Source organism: Onychostruthus taczanowskii, unplaced genomic scaffold (assembly GCF_017590055.1).
Source record: "Onychostruthus taczanowskii isolate IOZ18803 unplaced genomic scaffold, ASM1759005v1 scaffold81, whole genome shotgun sequence".
Taxonomy (NCBI): domain Eukaryota; kingdom Metazoa; phylum Chordata; class Aves; order Passeriformes; family Passeridae; genus Onychostruthus; species Onychostruthus taczanowskii.
The window spans coordinates 142,445-160,096 of NW_024506002.1; the positions used below are offsets into that span (position 1 = coordinate 142,445).

Sequence of the window (17,652 nt, forward strand, 5' to 3'; positions counted from 1 at the left end):
GAAGGTGGGGAGGAAGGAATTGAGAATACCTTTCCAGCCTTCACCCCTGAGCTTCCTGCTCTCCACCAGTCACCATGCTCTCACCTTCTGTCTCATCACAACACAGGAAAGTACAGTGCCGGGGCTCATAGTCTCCAGTGCCAGCATGTACAACAAACACATTTTATTAACAGTTACACATGACTTTTTTCTCCCCACCTCATCCTTAGTTAAAATAACTATTACTTATGTACATGGTACCACCCTGCTTGAGGGTACCCCATTATTTACAGGCTTATTCACAGAGTAGGGCTAGGAGCTAGTGAGCGTCTCCTCGAGCTTGAGCATGTCCATGGGGGTGACTTTGGCAACCTCAAAGAAGACCCTGGAAGGAACACGTTGGCTTAGAGCTCAACCACAGCCCTGACACCCATCCACCAGTGCTTCCAGATCCCTGTGGAACCCCAGGGTGCATGCTGGTGGTGTCACTGGCAGTGGCAGGGACAGGTCCGAGACAGAGCCCCGTGACTCACCTGTGTGAGTACTTGCTGCGCACAGCGTTCAGCTTGTCACGGGGCTGGTACGTGAGCAGGAAATTCAGCCTCTTCACCAGGGGGTGCAGGTCCTGGGCACTGTACCCGCTGTAGTACTCCAGTGTAGGGGTCTGCAAGGGGACAGCAGGGCTAAGCTGTGTCCTCAATGACAGGACAGCCATCGTCTTCCCTGTCCCAGCATCCAAATCTGGTCATAGCCCTAGTGCATCATCCCACTCACTAGTCCATTGCATCCCCCTGCGGTGCCTCCCAGGGTGCCTCAGCAGGGATAGTACTCACCCAGCCCCCAAGGTTCTTCATGGTAAGTGCCAGCAGCAGGCAGCTGGCAGCCAGCTTCGAGGGACTCTCACGGGCATAGTCGTACTCCTGCAGGGTCATCTCGCAGAGGAAGCGGGCCAGCGTCAGGGTCTCCATGGTGGCACGGGCACACTGCAGCCAGTGGGCAGGGAAAGGCTCAGCCTTTTGAGAAATGCTGCTCCCCTTCCCAGCCTTTCTAGGATCTAGAATGCAGCCTCTGGGGCTGGGATCACACACAGGTCAGGGATCACACACAGCCATCCTCACGCCCCAAACCCTTTTGAGGGGACCTGGATGAAGTCTCCTTGCTGCCAGCTGGGAGCCTGAAGCCCTGGCGATACGAGTCAGTCCCCTGGAGCCAACAGAAGGGGTGCCTGGGGGCACCCAGCCCAGCCTCTGAAGGCACTCACCTTGGCAAAGCGCCGCAGGAAGCGGTAGGGGATGGGGATGTTGATGTCGAACTTGAGGGTGCTGAGGATGCTCATCTCCATAGCAATAAGCTCCTCCCGCTTGTAGGCATCATCACAGATATAGAGGAAGTCATCCACACATGGTGGGCACCGCTCCTGTAGGGGCACAACCGCTCAGCACCCTAGCGGGGGCTCATCCTGGCCTCACCCAGGAGATCCTGGCCCCGTAAGTGTCCACGTGCTGCTGGACTCAGCAAGGACTGTTAACACCCTGTGGGACTTCTGTTGCGCCCATACTGCTCCAGCCTTTGGCTTAAGCTCCATTAAGGAAACTAAGGTATCCTGCATTAAGTGATGGTCTGTGCAAAGCAGAGAGAAGCTGGCTCTCCAGTGACACTTGGACACAAGTTTCAGCCTGCCATGACTGTATTTGCAGCCCTTGGGACAGGAAGGAGGAACATGATAGACATGCCACTCTGGCAGCTCTCAGGGCAGTAATCTGGCCTTCTCTAAAACCCCCCCAGGGACCATAGAGGCACAGCCCCTCTACCCCTGCACCCCAGGAGAGCACACAACGAGTCACCTCAAATTTGGAGGCAATAAGGATGGCAGTGGAGCCGATGAGCTGCAGCTTCTCCCTCATGCTCACCACCTCCACCAGGTAGTGGTCCACTAGCTTCACAGCCAGGTACAGTGTCTCATGGTTCAGCTCAAAGTTCTCCTTCAGGAATGAGAGTGGGGGTCAGAACAGAGTGTCAGACAGAAGTTAGGCCTGGCCAGCCCCTTGCAGCTCTCACAGAGGCCAGGGGTACCTATGGGCCAGGCTCAGAGGGAGGGATGTAGACTCATCCCTAGCCCACACAGGGGGAGGATCATTCTGCACAGGGAACTCTTGCAGGAGCCTCTGCTGGCACAGAGGTCACACGTGCCAGAGGCAGCATGGGGGCTGCTCTGCAGAAAGCTGTGCCCTCTCACCTGCACCTCCACCATCCAGTCCACAAGGATAGCACGCATGTCCCCACTGATGTCTGTCTGCTTCTCCATGTAGTCAGGAAGCATGAATTTTTCCTGCCAAAGAGCCAGCTGTCAGGGACAGGGCAAACATCCTCACCTTCACACAAGCCCCTTCTCACCCTGTGCTGTCCCTCTGCCAGGTGGTCAGAGCCTCTGGGCAGTCAGTGGCCCTGCCTGCAGTCACTCCTTCCCTGGACAGGGCTGTCAACCCCAGGACAGGCATCACTCACCTCTCTTTCCCGCATGTATTCAAAGATCTCCTTGGCGTACTCTGCATTGGCGTAGGGGTCACCCAGCTGCTCCTTGTCAATGTCCTCCACTGCTGGCACCTGCTGGCATGGAAGAGGCAGCACTAAGGGGGAGGCCCTGTAAGTGCCAGTCACCTTGTCAGGGCAAGGCTGCTGCTCTTCTGCACCCCCTTTTCCACCTGCCCTCATCACCCAGCAGTCCCTGTCCCACTCTTTCCCAGGGGAGGACTTTTGAAGGAAGATGGTGGTGCACTTTGCCCCCCTCCCCAGCTTTCCATCACCCTGGTTGAAGTCTCTCCAAGGCCCAGAGCACTGCCTGGTGCCCGAGTACCACCAGTGGCAGCCACAGACTGGGGCAATGCTGCAGCCCAGGGTCCCTACCCTCTGCTCAGGGGGCTTCGGTTCCTGTACAAACACTGGCTTCTCTGGCACAGGATCCACTCTGGGCTCTGCTGGAGCTGTTGGGGGAGTTTTCTTCATTGACCTAGGAAGGACAAGAGCATAAATCATTGCTGGGAGAAGACCAAATTTCTTGGCTGAAAAGGGGCCTTCCAGAGGCTCTTGCTGCTTCAGGAAGGGGCAAAAGCACCCCTAAAATATCCCCACAGAGTCCTAGAACCGCTTAGGCTGGAAAAGACCTTTAAAGTTATTGAGGACAACAGTTCCCCCAGCACTGCCATGCCCACCACTAAACCATGTCCCCAAGGGCCACATCCACATGACTTTGAAATCCTTCCATGGAAGGTGACTCTACAACTGTCCTAGGCAGCCTGTACCAGGGCTAGACAGCCCTTTTAGGGAAGAAATGTTTCCTAATATCCAACCTAACCCTCCCCTGCCACAACCTGATGCCATTTATAGTAGATATACTACATCCTTCCTGCATCTGGCTCAGCCTCCATCATCTAAGAGAAGCCCCTACTACTTGTCCCCATGGGACAAATTTGCAGCAAACCCCTGCCCCCAGATACTCACTTTTTTAGGTTGATCTCATTGTTCTTGGCCACCCCTAAGGCATTATGTGCCTTCTGCGCCTTGGGTGGAGCAACCTTCACAGCCTCCTTCTTCCCTGCCACCACCTGGTTCTTGCGAGCCTGTTTGGGTCAGAACAGGGGCATACAGGGGCTGCACCGTGGAAAGCAAGATATGCCCTGCAGGGAGACCTCTCCTTTTCCTAATGGGCATGGGGTATGCCACCCCCACCATGGGGAGCTCACAGGGGGCACCAGAGCCTCCACCCTCACAGAAGCACTCACATTGGTGATGTCTCCAAACGCTGATCTCTTCTTGGGGCCGCCCTGGGGTGAGGATGAAGACCTCTTGGCATGACAGCTCTCGTCCTGCAATAGAGGCTGTTAGAAGATGGTGGTCAGCTGCCCCACAGGAGCCCCCCTACAGCCCTCTCTTGGCTCGGTGCTCACCTTCTCAGGATCAACATTCTCTGCAGCAGGGCCTGCCTTGCCTGCTCGGGTCTGCTTGGTGGTCAGCATCTTGGCATTGCGTGGCAACGGCATCCTCTCCCTTGGTCTCTGTGAGCAAGCTGGGGGCAAAGCATGACGTGATGGAGGCTGCTGCCCACCTGCCTCCAGGGACACCCTCCCAGCTTAGGCCAGCACAGGGGGAGATAACCTGGGGGTTAGCACAGCAGGACTGACCTCTTTCCTGAGCATGGCAGGTGGGTGGTGCCCCAAGACAAGCCCAGGCAAGGGACAAATCTGGCTAGGGGTGCTCCCGGGGAGGAAGGGATACAGACCCCAAAGACCACCAGCAAAAGCACTCTGCTGGGTGAGGTGGTAGAGGGGACAGGCAATTTCCAGATTCCTGCATCCCAGAGAAGGAGCCAAGGGCTTGCACTTCCTCAGAGAGCTGGAAGTCTTGGAAATTCCCACTCTCCCACAACCCTTAGGGTTCCCTGGGGGAGTCGGGTGTCCCAAAGTTCCCCTCTCTCCTGCATCCCCCGGCGTTCCCAGGAAAGCTGGGGATCTTGGAAGCCCTTATTCCCTTGCATCCTCCAGGACCCCCACGCCTGCCGCTAACTAGGGGTCCCAGCGCTGCCCACTCCCCCGCAGCCCTCAGAGGGCCCACTCCCCCGCAGCCGGGGGAAATCCCCCCAGTCACCCCTGCCCGGTGTCCCGTCTCCACTCACCCATGCCCGGTGCGCTGTGCCTGCACCTCCAGCCCCGGCGCTTTTGAAAGTAGCAGTTCGGTAGCGGCCGGCCAGCACTGGCCGAGCCTCGCCCAATCAGAGTGCGAGGCGATGCCAGGCGGCGGCCAATCGGCGGGCGCAGAGGGATGCAGTTGCTAAGGGGCAGGGCGGCAGGGTTTAAAATTCAACGCCGGTGACCAATGGAAAGGCGAGCATGCGGCAGGGGCGGGGCGAGCGCCGAGCCGGGCGGGCAGTGATTGGTGGGAGCGGGCGCCGTTTAAATCCGTTCTGCGGGGCCGCAGGGCCGTCGTGGTGCGGGCCGCACGGTGCGGGGCGCCCGGGGGGGCGGCCCCGGCCTTGCTGGCCTTCGGGGCGGGTGGAGCGGCCTCCGCGGGCAGCTGGCTCCGCTGGGTCCGCTGCCTCCGTCCGCAGCCGAGGTTGTGGGTCCCAGCCCTCGGGGCTGCCCTTTCCCACCGGGCCGGGGAACTTTGGTTTGGGGGACAGGGTGTGCTGGCCGTGCACCTTCCTTGACCCGGTGTCGGGAACAGAGGGTTCGGATGGCTTGGATAATCACAGAACGGTTCGGGTGGGAAGGAACCTTAAGCTCAACCCGTTCCACCCCCTGCCCTGGACAGGGACACCTTCCCCTGTCCCAGGCCGCTCCAAATCCCAATGTCCAGCCTGGCTTTGGACACTCCAGGGATTCAGGGGCAGCCACAGCTTCTCAGGGCGCCCTGTGCCAGAGCCTGGCCACCCTCACTTCTCACAGAGAAGGTATTTTTCTTACATCTAGTCTAACCCTACTTTCACTGTCTGCGGCAGCACAGGAGCACCGTTCATGTGGTGTCGTACAGGCATGACTGACCAGTTCAGGCTGAGGCTCCCTGGGACTGCCCCGTCCTCCACAGCGACCAGGACAGGGTCAAAGTCACCAAGGCACACGTCATGGTCACTGTACTAAGGGTTGTACGAGATACCGGCCGCTTACCGAACATCTGCTGAGGGTAAGAGCACTCTGTGTGTGTCAAGGACCAGCCTTGAGGGCATTGCAGCTCTTGGGGAGACCCGAGCCATGCAGCCAGGCTGCCCGGCAGGGAGAGCTCAGAAAAGGCTCGCTCAAGCTCTCAGTTGGCTTGAAGTCAATTTCCATGTATCAGGAAAGGAATGCGTGAGACTCCTCACACCCACAGCTTGCTTTGTTCCTTGGTAAACTAGTCTTGGAAAAGCCACCCGCTTTTCGTATGTGAGACACATGATCCATGTTTGTATACTTGATGCTCACTGTATCACTCTGCCCCTTTGTGAGTTTCCAGCACAGTTCTTTGCTCTAATGCCACCACCATGCAGTGGTTCTGTGCCCTCAGCAACTCTTGGGGGCTTTAGCACTACACTGAGATCTGGCACAAGTGAAGCCCCTGCTGAGTTAAACTCAGCAGAGCTCAGCACTGCAGCAGAGGAGAGCTTCCCTCGGCCACCAGATTCCCAGAAAAACCTTTCAAATTCCTAAGTTTAACCCAAGAAAATCCTTTCAGATAATCATACACTCATGTGCTGCTGTTATGGGTGGAGCTGATGAACCCCTGGCTAGGGAAACACAGCAGTGCCAGCATCTGGGGGGATTTAAACCTGATGCCCAAGAGCTACGTGGGTAGGATCAGGCACATGGCTTGGGCTGCATGTGGGCAGCTCTGCCACATCTCAGCAGAAAGCATGTCCATGTCCACCTGGACCATGGACAGCCAGGAGCAGAATTCTGCTCTCAGGTTCAGTGGAGGTTTAAACCTGGGTCCCACATGTCTCGGGTCCCTTCAGTCCCCAAAACTGGTCAGGGTTGCTGCAGCTCCATCTCACCTTGTTCCCTCCTTGGTCACTTGTCCTCTCCAGACCCAGCTTTCCCCTGTGTTACTGCTTCTGCCCTTGGCCTGGGGGCTCCCTGAGGCTTGCTTGCTGTTGGTTTGGGATCCTGTGGGATGCAGGTTCTTGCCTTTCCCTGTGCGTGTTAAGGCAGTGCATAGCCCAGTCAAAAATACAGGTTGGGTGCATACTAGCCAGGCAGAGCCAGGACACATCCACTGCCAGTGGTTATCCTGTGGGATAAGATCATCGGGCAAAACTCCCATCCAAGTCTCGCCACAGCCCTCTGGAGGCTGGGATGAGCTGCCTGCTTTGGGACAGGTTAATGTTTGCCTGTCCTGCCCAGGCTTGGCACTGGGAAGCAGGCTTTTCCCGTCTCTAAAGCATTGCCATGCTGGTGCTCCTGGCAAGGCTCCTGGGAATCCCAGCCCAGCTGCAGGGGCGTGACTCCCACCACGCAACCTGAAATTGCCCCTGGACATGGGGCATGTGGGAGAAAAGATGAGGAGAGCAAAAAGTGGAAGGTGAAGCCATGGGTGTGCAGCAGGAGCTGTGCCAGCTGTCCAAGCATTGAGGCAAGGCTGTGGTCTCACTCTTGCTCACAATCTATGGATGCTGGGGGCCAGCTGGAGGTGACACCTCCACCAGCTCTCCTTGTGCTCTGACTTTACCTCAGCAAACTCCCAAATCAGGGAGAATGCAGGTCATTGGCTCCTCCCACTAGATTCTTGCTGTGTGCTGGCTCAAGAGCATTTATGCCTGGCATGTCCCTTTCGTGAGGAGAGCTGGGTTGCTGCTTCCATCCAGCCTCTTCCCACAGCACTAAAAAAGCTTGCACTGCCTTTTTGAGTTGGAGCAGACCCCAGCCCCAGCCTGGCTTCCTGGCACTGCAGGACTGCCGACAAGCCCCTCTGCATGGTATCTAGGGACCTTTGCTCCAGGATTGCTTACCAGATGGGAAGCCCCAGGCTGAAGAAGAGCAGCAAGGACAGGGAAGCATCATTCCTGGGACCCAGATGAACTGCTTTTCCCCTTTCCCTTCTTATTCTTTCCTGTGGTAAAACAGGCCCAACTTGTTGCTTCCCATGGCCCAGTACCAGAAGCGCTGATGGGAGACAAGGTACTTCTCTGCACAGGGAGGGCTGAACTTTGCCTCTTCCTTTTTCCCCTTTTCATTACTAATGACCAAGGTCAGGGAGAGATATTGTGCCTAAGAGCTGTTGCATTTATTCGCTGGGAAAAAACACAGCAAGTTAAAACTTGGGGCTCTCCTGCCACGGGGGAAAGTAGAGAGGAAAGCATAGAGCAACAGGGGGTGACAGAGCTCCTGAATGCCTGCAGGTAGGTGAGAGCCTGTGTTATGCTGAGCTGCCAGTGGCCCCAGCCCGGGGAGTAGCTTCCTTGGCACAGCCGGGCTGCATGGCATGCACCGTGGTGGGGCTGTGCTGGTGATGTCTGCTCTGCTTGCACACCCACTCCACGTGCCTCTTCCTATGTCCTGGCCATTCCTGCCTCTCCACTGCTGACACAGTGCCCGAGTGCAGGATGTGTTTGCAGCACCAGGAGTGGAAGCCAGTACCCAAGGAGAAATAGGGGCAAGCAGCTTCGAAGGGCTCAGGGTGGGCTTGGCACAGCTGATCAGGGTTAAACTCTAGAGCCAGACAATGCAAGCTGAGAACAGGGAGGTTAGGTTAGGGTTGGTGGCATCTGTGGCAGAGGAGCCCATGGCCCACAGAACAATTACACAGCTCCTCACCACACTGAGGGTCACCCCCAGCTGGTGGATGGACACACTGGAGCTGCCATGACCCTGCTGCTGCTCAGGATGTCCAGTCACCCCAAGGAGCCCAAACTCTTATATCTCTCTGATGTTGGATCCCACTGAGCCTGCACTCCTCTCCTGCCCTCCAACCATTTTCTTCCAGTTCTTATTTGGTGGCCGATTTGATCTTGTGTATGGCATATGGGCTTGACTCCTTGGGCACCCAGATCTCCTCCCCACTGTGGCCCTGGTGCTCCACTGCTCCCTCCATAGCTGCCGTCAGCTCAGGGCCGAAGATGCTGTCAGTGGCCCGGTAGGTGCGGGTGAGGCGGCGGAAGGAGGAGTCTGAGGAGCTGTCATCAGGGATGTCTTCATCCTGCTCATCCCGCAACTTGGTCCTGCCCAGCTCTGAGCTGCTCCCCAGCTCTGGGTCTTTGAGAGCCTCCCTCACCTCCTGGAGGAAGGTTGTTTTGGGGCTGATGATGCACAGCAGCAGCATGAGGCCTCCTGAGACTCCACAAAGAAAGTAGAGGGCAACTTTCTCTGGGACACCTGAAGGGAAAAGGAAAGAAAGACACAGGGTACAAACTGCTCTGATCTGCAGTCTGCGGGGTATCAGTGCCTGCAAAGCCCCTCTGCCAGGCGTACGGGAGTAAGAGGAGGGGAGCAGGGATGCCCTCACCACCCAGGCTGCAGAGACAGGACAGACTCTGCCCCAGTGACTGTGGAAGTGTCACCTAGAGCCTCATCAGCACCCACCAGTCCTGAAATGGGCCTTTCCCCAAAGAAAACCTCCAGTGGGATCTGGGGTAGGCAGAGCAGGGGAAAGAATAATCCCTTGGGGGATTAAATGAGTAATTTCCTCTGGCAAGGGCAATTTTTGCCTGCAGAAAAGTGGTCTCCATCAGTACCTGCAGACAGGGCAGGAAGGAAAAGACACAGTGGGTAATCTGGCCTGTTGGAAAAGGAAGGTCCACAGGCAGGACTGTAGCCATACCATGACTCTTGATGCTGTGGGACTTTGAGGCTCGTTCCACCTCTGAGCTCCACCCTGCCTGTCCACCCCAAACCCAGCATGGGCGCTTGGTGCCATGCTCCTTCATGTGCCTGTTGGCCCTGCTGGAGAGGTTTGGGGTCTGGCTGCCTCTGAGACGAGCCATTGAGTTGAGCTGGGGCCATTTGGGATGTCAGCCACCCCCCAGCTTGCCCTATTTCCCCAGGTGCTGCATGAGACCCAGGGTGGCCACATACCCCAAAGGTGAGCAAAAGCTGCCAGAGAGCTAGTAAAAACCATGCGGTCTTCCTGGAGCCTGGAGAACCTGGGCCCTTTGTACCAGCCACCTGCAGTGACAAGGGGGTGCAGGCTGAGGCACGAGGTGCTCTCAGTGTCCTGGCTGCCTGCTCCTGCCTGTCCTTCCCCATACCACACGCCATCCTTCCTGCACAAGTGCTCTGCTGTCCACAGGGATGACCCTGTGTGTCTTCCTCTCCCTTGCTTCCAGCAGATGCCACCTCCATCCCCTCAGAATGGGCACTGCCCAAGGGATGGTTTCCACCACGGGACAGGGATGCTAGGCTGGAGCTGGTAGCAGGGATGCAGACAAACCATGGAAGGGCTGGTTCACCCCGGCACAGACATGGTGCCGCACTGCTTGTGGTGTAACCTTCCTCTCCCCACATTACCGTGTATGTAGTCCGAGAGCAGGAAGGGGTCTGAGGTGTCAGGGCCCACCTCCTCCAGCAGCTGCTTGGGCACTGCAAGGAGAGCACACACCAAGCATCACCACCCTGCTCCTCCCATGCAGCCCCTACCTCCCTGGGTAGCCCCATGCCCCTGCCTGCCTGGCATGGGGTGGGCAGAGCAGACACTCCACCAGTGGCCCCTGTGCCCCTGGTTCTGTGGGGAGTTCTCACCACAGGTGTAAGAGACTCGCAGCTGCTTCTTCATGCCAGGGAGGCACGGGTCCCCAAAGGTGGCCTTGTCAGCAGCCACGGTGCAGTTCCCCTTGCGGTGGCACTTCTTGGAGACCCTGCGCAGAGCATCTGGAGCCACACACTCTGCAGAGACATGAGGCATGGACCCATGGGCAGAGCTGCCTGCCCCTCCCTGCTGGGCATCAGCCAGCAGAGACCAAGGGACAGAGGTACAGCCCAGTTCTCTGCATGATTCCTGTCCCATTTCTGTCTCAAACCATTCTGGCATACCTATAGGGGGTTCTCCTGTGTTTAAGACATCACATTCTGGTTTGCCCCGCAGGAATCGTCCATAACTTGCAGAATAAATGGCCAGGATGGATTTTGGTCGACACTGCAGCCTGAGCTTGTCATTCTCACACACGGTCTTGACCCGATGGTTCCCTAGGGAGTGACATCGCTGAGTGCCCCGATGCATCCTGAATCACCTCTCTTAGGCCAAGGGAAGGGTTGAAATAGGGCTACAAGGTGCAGGAGCAGCCATGCTCTGCTTCCTGCCCCTTTCTGAGCAGCTGAGGTCAGGGAGAGCCCATGCAGTGTTGCCCAGACCATGCTCCACCTCACCTGGCCGACACTTGTAGGAAGCGATGAGATACTTGTGTGTCCCAGGGCATGGGTCTGGTCCAAAGACCTGGCTGTGCACTGAGAACTGGCACCACTGCTGGTCCTGGCACTCAGCCAGCAGCTTCTGGAGAGCAGAGTGGAACAGGTGTGAGTTGGGTAAGAAGTCCTGAGGCTGTTCTCACCTCCTGTGCATCAGTGTCATCACCACGCTCAGGGAAGTGGCCTCTCACAGAAGTGTCCCATAGCTGCTCCTGCCCAGCCCTGATGCAGACATCACAATTCCAGTGCCTGTCCCTGAATCAGTTCCCCCCCAGCACCCACAGTGAGTTGTGAGTCCTACACAGCTGCTACTACCTGTGCTGGCATCCCAGTACCATACCATACCATACCATACCATACCGTACCAAACCGTACCGTACCGTACTGTACCATATTGTATCATACCATACCATACCATTCCATACCATCCCATCCCGTCCCAGTACCATACCATTCCATACCATACCATACCACACCATAGCATACCGTACCATACCGTACCATAGCATATCATACCATACCGTACCGTATCATACCATAGCGTACCATACCGTATCATACTGTACCATACTGTACCGCACCATACTGTACTGTATCGTTCCATACCATACCATTCCATACTGTACCGTACCGTACCGTACCGTACCATACCGTTCCATACCGTACCATACAGGTCCATACCGTACTGTACCGTTCCATACCGTACCATACCGTACCGTTCCGTTCCATACCGTACCGTACCGTACCGTACCGTACCACGTGTGTCTAGCACCGGTGCAGGCGAGTGCTGACACGGCCCCATCGGCTCGCGTCCCCGCGGTCCGTGCAGTGTCCCCGCGCGGCCACGAGGTGGGGTCTGAGGTTCACCCAGGGCCGGTCGGGCCCCGCCCGTGACCGAGGTGGCCGCGGCCCCGCTCCCCTCCTGCACACGCGGGCAGCCCGCGAGTGGCCGAGCCGTGCCCTCGGCTCTGGTAGGAGTCCCTGGGTGGCCCGGCCTTGGGTGGCTGTGGGACTCACTGCCCCTCTGTTCCCCTCCTTGCCCCCACAAGTCCCACAGCAGTGCTCCGCAGCGGAGCAGAGGCTGCCGACAGAAGCGAGGGGTTTATTCCCTTGCTACCTCTTCGTGACTCAGGCGCGGGGATCCCAGCACCCACAACGGAGCCTCCTCTCATCTCTCTCATTCCCCTCCTCTGTCCCTGTCCCTCCCGCCCAGCTCAGAACTGAGCCTCAGCTTGGTCTTCACTGCCTGCCAGAACGGAAATTCACTAAGGAAGCACAAGCAATCTCTCTTCCCACTTGCTGCCTAAACAGAGCTGAGCCTTGGCAGCAGCTTTGCTCTCCTTGCTCTCTGCTCCAGACATCCCTGCTCCTTAAGCAGCAGCATGTATTCCAGCCCTGTGCCAACATGGCCATCCCACCGTTTACCCAGTATGAACCTGAGCTACACAGACCTGCCCTCAGACCTGCCCTTCAGTTTCCAAGCACCTGTGGCAGGCCATGCTCTCTATCCTGCAGAGAGGGGGATCCTGACCTGTGTTTGCCAAGTGGCTCATGGGACCAGCCTGGTGCTGTGCCAGCATGGTCTGGCTTGGTGCTTGCAGAGCTCCTGGAACATGCAGGATCCCAGAAGGGGATGTATGGTTGGAGCAGGACCAGGCAGGAAAGCCCTGTGAGCTCCTGAGCAGGGCACTGGCTCATCCGCTTTTCTCACAGGCAGCTGCAGTCACCGGCTTTGCAGCAGGTTTGCCCCAGCCCTAGCAAGGGGCTGGAACAGGGTCTTAGAAAAGCAGCATATGAAATTATGTCCCCATCAAGGGACCTAGGCATTAGCTTTGAGGAGATTTCATCTCTTTTCTTCTGTCAGTCTCTGCTTTCCTACCCTTTCCCTGCACCGACTGCTGTCATCAAACAGGCACCCCTTTGGTCTGCTTCACTAATCCAGTCAAGGGACCTGCCAGCACAGATGGGCGCTGCTTCTGGCTGGGGAAGAGCCAAGCTCTGTGCCAATCCCAGGGGATGCAGGCACAGGGGTGAGTGCAGCATCTCAGGGGGTCCTGTCTCACTTCATGAGCCCAACAGCCTGGCTACGGCACTGCCCCTCTCCCAGAGGCCAGCCCCAGACGCCAGGGCGTTCTCTGAGCCTGCTGCTTCCTGTGGGATTGCTCCAAAAGCCGTCTCAGGACACAGCAGTGCCTCCTGCCAGGCTCTACTCTGGAACACACATCTCTTCCACCCTTAACTCCCAAAAATGGTCTAGGAAAAGGGCCCCACAATGAATCACAGAAAATACAAAATGGTGAGGGACTGTTACTCTCTCAAAGGCAGGGAGGTCCGACAGAGAGACCACAAGAAACCAGAGGACTGTGCAATCACCCACCACAGGAAATTCAACAAGGGAAACTGCTGGATTCTGTACCTGGGAAGGAGCAACCCTGGGTGTATGCTGTGGGTCCTGGTCAACAGCAACCTGAATATAAGGCAGCAGTGCCCTGACAGCCAGGAGAGCCAATATTTTCCTGGGGGGCATCAGGCTCAGCCAGGCCAGGGAGGGGATTGTACATCTCTGCTCTGCATGGGGCAGCCTCACTTTGAATATTGTGTGTATTTTTGGTCACCATAATATAAGAAAGATACTATTAGAGAGCATCCAAAGGAGGGCAACTTTGTGAAATACTGTGAAGGGCCTTGAGGGGAAGCCTTATGAGGACTGGCTGAAGATACTTAGCCTGTTCAGCCTAGAGGAGTCTGAGGAGGTCCTCATTTCAGTCTACAACTGCCTCGTGAAGGGAGGGAGCAAGCACTGATCTGTGGTGACAGGACCCGAGGGAATGGGCTGAAGTTGTGTGAGGGCAGGTTTAGGCTGAATATTAGAAAAAGGCTCCTCTCACAGAGGGTGGTTGGGAACAGGCTCCCCAGAGAAGTGGTCTCAGCACCAAGCCTAACAGAGTTCAAGAAGTGTTTGTGATTTTTTTATTCCATTGTTCTGTAATCCTGATGCTGATGCAAACCTCCTCAGGGCATGAGGAGGCTGCATTGCCTGCAGCCCCCCAGCGCAAGCAGGCAGCTCAGTGATGTGGAGACAGAGGGTTGTGCAGCCCGGCCCCTGGGATCCCTCCCTTACCAGGTGGGCAGTGGCAGACGTGCACTCGGTGCTCTCCTGGGAGGCACTGTCGGGGCTGGGGCAAAGGTTGGTGCTGGGCACTCGACGCCCATAGAAGGCCCCGAGGATGCTGATGGTGGTTTTGTGAGGGCAGACGATGAGGAGCTGCTCTCCATCGCAGGTGTGGGCAGTGTGGTTCCTCAGCACCTTGCGCAGGTACCCTGGAAGGGAAAGCAGGGGTCCATTGTCCAGAGGACACACCAGGGCCACAGCAGTCATGGCACTTGGGCACCCAAGTGCTGGTAGCAGTGAGGATATCTTGAGATGAGGCACTTATGGAGTGAACAAGATCAGAACAGAACAGCAGCAGAGAAGATGGTCTTGTAGCAAACCTCGCATACATAATTGCTGCCAGGAGCCTGGAAAGCAGCACAGAATAGCTGAGCTGGTTAGCAACAAGAAAGGAAAGATAGAGGCAGTACAGCAAGTCAGAGAAGATGGAGAAATCCCATAAGGAGTTATCAAGTGTTTAGAGAAAATCAGTCTTGTTATGGAGCCATGGTGGGGAGAGAACAAGGGTGAGCCAGAGATGGTCTCCAGTGATGATTCCGGGAGTCAGGGTGAGCAGGATGCTCTCTGTCACAAGTCTGTCACAAGTTGAGCCATGAGCCGGATGAGAGAAGGGTCCAGGGGCTGCTGCAAGCTCCCACAGCTGGCTGGGTCAGTATGGATGAGTGTGAGCCACAAAGCCATCACTTGAGCCCAGCTGACCTCAGGTCTCTGCTGAAGAAGCCCAGTGTGTTGCTGCAAACTATTCCTGGCCCACAACCCTTTCAATGGCAACTGGCCCTTTCCTCCTTGAATTCCCATCACAGAATGCATCTTTCTTTCAATCCTGCCTAGTTCATGTCCCAAACTACTGCCCCTGTTGTTTTCCCTACCGGGGACAACAAAGTGGGATGGTTCTGTGCAGTGTCTCCAAAGGCTTAACATGCAGCATTGGCTCCAGTTGGCATTGGCTGTACAGGGTGGGCAAGGAGTCTGTTTTAGTAAGAGCTCTTCAAGCTGCCAGGTGCTCTGAGCAGGCACCAGTTGCTGAAGAAGACTGTGGAAGGAAGAAAACCGACAAAATGTGATGTGTAGCTCCTGACTGAAGCACTTTGCATCTTTGAATAAAACAAAACCAAAGGGGAAGCTTCATTTTGAGGTTTGAGAGATTGCAGCAGGGCAACATGGGGCTTCTGACCCCCCAGCTCTGGGGTCTTTGGAGCAACTTGCACCTCAGCCCCAGGCCGGTGCGGGGGCCCAGGGCAGGGCATGCACCCTGTCCCCCAACCCCAGTGTGTCAAACTCCCCCAAACCAAGACAAGAAGGTGGGAGCACTAGCTCCCCTCCCCACTCCCTGCAAACTGCTGCCAGGCTCAGCAGCACAAAGGGCCCCTTTTGCCTTCAGTGCTGCCACTAACCCTTTGGTATCTGCAGTCAGCATCCCTCCCTGTGATGTCAGCGGGTGCAGCTGGGAGCTGCCTCCAGCCTGGAGTTAATGTCTCCCTTGGCATTATCCCTGACAAGCTGGGATGAGCAAGTGGGTGGCCACAGCATCCTAGAACCAAGCCCTCGATTGCTTCTCTGCATGCTGGAGGAAAGAGGAAAGGAGAGGTACAGGAGGGTAGACGGCAGTAGACAAGGTGCTCTAGCCAGGTCAAAGCTCCAGTGTGATGCAAAGATGCTCTCTGAATGGCACAGGGCTGGATCAGACCCTTGGAGTGCAGAGCTCACGAAGAGGGGATAGGACAAACCCTGGTCTGTCCCTCTCCTCTGGTTGCCCCATACCACTGTATGCTGGGGGCTGTGAGGGGCACAGGACCCTGCCCAGGCTGCCAGCCCCCATCTCCTTCCTCTGCATCCCCTGCAGCAGTCCTACACTTGCAGCACCAGCCGCACACCTGGCAGAAGTCAGATGCTCCTGAAGGTTTCAGAGCCACCCTGGCCTTGACCTCTGCATAGCACTAACTCCAAACCCACCTGCCTGTACCAAACCCTGCTGGATGCAGGGCTGCCTAAAGTCCCCACTGCTGGGCAGCCTTGGATGCAGAGGGCTCAGACAAATCCTAGGGTGGCAGGGAAGTCAGGGGAGAAATATGAGAAGAAATGGGTTTCCCCAAATCCAGCCTTGAGGCAGCCACCCTGTTCTGCTGTCATGCCGGCAGCGGGCACCAGTGATTTGTATTTTAAAACTAAGGCTCAAACATTTCCATGGGTGCAGAGGTTTCTCCATCACACTGTTTAGGGCCAGTGAGCAGCTGTGAAGATGTTTTTTTGGGTGGAGCCATGTCAAGGAGGCTGTAGGCAGACTTTGTGGGTGATTTGTGCCAGTACAGCTGACTCAGTCTCCGGTGCTGTGGTTGTGCCGTTAGCTCTGCCCAGATGAAATCACATCCTCCTCACCACAGCCCATCCTGTAGCATCAGGCTTTCACCCTCCTGGGCTCGGCTGAGCAGATGGAAGGTGTGCATGGCTGTTTCCAGATGATTCCTGGGGAATGCCCGGTGCCCAGCCTGCCTGCACCTGTCCTGACTGTTCAAAGAGCTGGGACAGAAGGAATCCCAAATTTCTGCCTTGTCTACACCTACAAGGTTCACCTGCATAGCCCTGGGGAGTGCTTCTGACCCATGCCATATCTTGTGGCAGGGGACCCTGCAGCACCCCTACTCACGAGTGGCTCTGGGGGCACAGCCACCAGCTCCATTGAGGGACCAGGTACAACCCAACTCTTCCCTCTCCTCAGAGCAGAGAAGGCTGGCAGGGTAGCCCTGAGTGCTCTTTCAGCTCTACACACTGCCCAGCACCGAGGACATGAGCATCGTGGCTGAGGGGAAGCTCAGCAAAGCTCAGGGACTAGCTTGATGTTTGTTTCTTTGCATTTCTGCCTGCAAACTATCCAAGAGAGCACAGCAGAGCTGGGGAGCCACTCTCATGCACAGCAGGGCTGTGGGATGTGTGCAGATGTTTTCAGTGTGTTTTCAGAGAACAGCCCTGTGTGGAGATAAAGAAATCCCAGCATTTTGGGGAAACTCACTCTGGCCTGCCGTGGTTTGTACCTCACTTGTCCCTACCCCACCAAACTGCTGTAGCTCTGCCCTCCCATCACACCAGCGCAGTTCTCAGCATCCCCCTCCGCCCGTCCTTCCCCCTGACTCACCGGACAGCTCCGGGCTGGCCTGGAGACGCGCAGCAAAGCAGAGGAGGAGCAGGGTTCCTGCTGGCCGGAGCAGCCCGGCCATGGCACGGCCGCGGTGTCCCAGCCGGCAGCTGGTACCAGCCGGGGCCTCGTTGGCGGGTGGTGCTCGTGGGGCTGACCCTGGCGGGGACAATGGCTCGCTTCTCTGCCCTGCTGAATCCCGAGGCTTGGCGAGCACATGTGCACTCGCTCTGAGCCCGCTGCCTAGGGCCAGAGGCTGCTCGGGACAGCGGGGTCACTCTCAGCACAGGAACATTTCCCCCGGGAACCGTGTTACGGGTGAGCCGTGCCTTGGCATCCCATTGCTGCCAAATAAACTGGCAGCCCCTTCCCTCCCGCCTCTGTTCGCCCTGGGCAGAGGAACAGGGCTTGACAAGGTTTCCAAAGTGTCCCCAGCTTTCTCCCAGACACGGTGAAACAGAAATCCAGATAAATGTGTGCTGTAATCTCAATCTCAGCAAATGTCCGGC

At 56.8% G+C, this 17,652-nt stretch overlaps 2 protein-coding genes across 4 annotated transcripts; both read right to left on the reverse strand.

Moving 5' to 3' along the window:
- Nucleotides 1-199: 199 nt before the first annotated feature.
- On the reverse strand, nucleotides 200-4,667 carry CCNB3 (cyclin B3). Of its 2 annotated transcripts, none has more exons than XM_041424218.1 (12): nucleotides 4,649-4,667; nucleotides 3,924-4,042; nucleotides 3,759-3,842; nucleotides 3,478-3,596; nucleotides 2,884-2,986; nucleotides 2,485-2,583; nucleotides 2,216-2,308; nucleotides 1,824-1,961; nucleotides 1,241-1,396; nucleotides 813-962; nucleotides 513-643; nucleotides 200-364 (listed from the first exon to the last, which is right to left on the reverse strand). In XM_041424218.1, exons 1-12 carry the CDS (start codon nucleotides 4,650-4,652, stop codon nucleotides 292-294), a joined length of 1,269 nt encoding a protein of 422 aa, XP_041280152.1. In that variant the 5' UTR covers nucleotides 4,653-4,667; the 3' UTR covers nucleotides 200-291. The 2 variants fall into 2 exon arrangements, with proteins under 2 accessions (XP_041280152.1, XP_041280151.1); XM_041424217.1 differs by having other exon boundaries at nucleotides 2,485-2,586.
- Nucleotides 4,668-7,716: 3,049 nt separating this feature from the next.
- LOC121346423 (protein eva-1 homolog C-like) lies at nucleotides 7,717-17,563 on the reverse strand. Of its 2 annotated transcripts, XM_041424219.1 has the most exons (8): nucleotides 17,144-17,563; nucleotides 13,963-14,162; nucleotides 10,803-10,926; nucleotides 10,470-10,622; nucleotides 10,179-10,322; nucleotides 9,948-10,019; nucleotides 9,516-9,605; nucleotides 7,717-8,816 (listed from the first exon to the last, which is right to left on the reverse strand). In XM_041424219.1, the coding sequence occupies exons 1-8, from the start codon at nucleotides 17,223-17,225 to the stop codon at nucleotides 8,431-8,433; spliced, it is 1,251 nt and encodes a 416-aa protein (XP_041280153.1). In that variant the 5' UTR covers nucleotides 17,226-17,563; the 3' UTR covers nucleotides 7,717-8,430. The 2 variants fall into 2 exon arrangements, with proteins under 2 accessions (XP_041280153.1, XP_041280154.1); XM_041424220.1 differs by lacking the exon at nucleotides 9,516-9,605.
- Nucleotides 17,564-17,652: the final 89 nt, after the last annotated feature.

Bases quoted from the DNA above. Each gene is read 5' to 3' on its own strand.
- LOC121346423 (XM_041424219.1), bottom strand. From the start codon at position 17,225: ATGGCCGGGCTGCTCCGGCCAGCAGGAACCCTGCTCCTCCTCTGCTTT. The intron at 10,323-10,469 runs GTATGCCAGAAT...ATGTCTCTGCAG, and splicing joins CACAGGAGAACCCCCTATAG to AGTGTGTGGCTCCAGATGCT. The intron at 8,817-9,515 runs GTATGTGGCCAC...TTTTCCCTTCAG, and splicing joins AGCTTTTGCTCACCTTTGGG to GTGTCCCAGAGAAAGTTGCC.
- CCNB3 (XM_041424217.1), bottom strand. The intron at 3,597-3,758 runs GTGAGTGCTTCT...TGACCCAAACAG, and splicing joins CGTTTGGAGACATCACCAAT to GCTCGCAAGAACCAGGTGGT. The intron at 963-1,240 runs GTGAGTGCCTTC...CACTGGCTGCAG, and splicing joins TCCTGCGGCGCTTTGCCAAG to TGTGCCCGTGCCACCATGGA.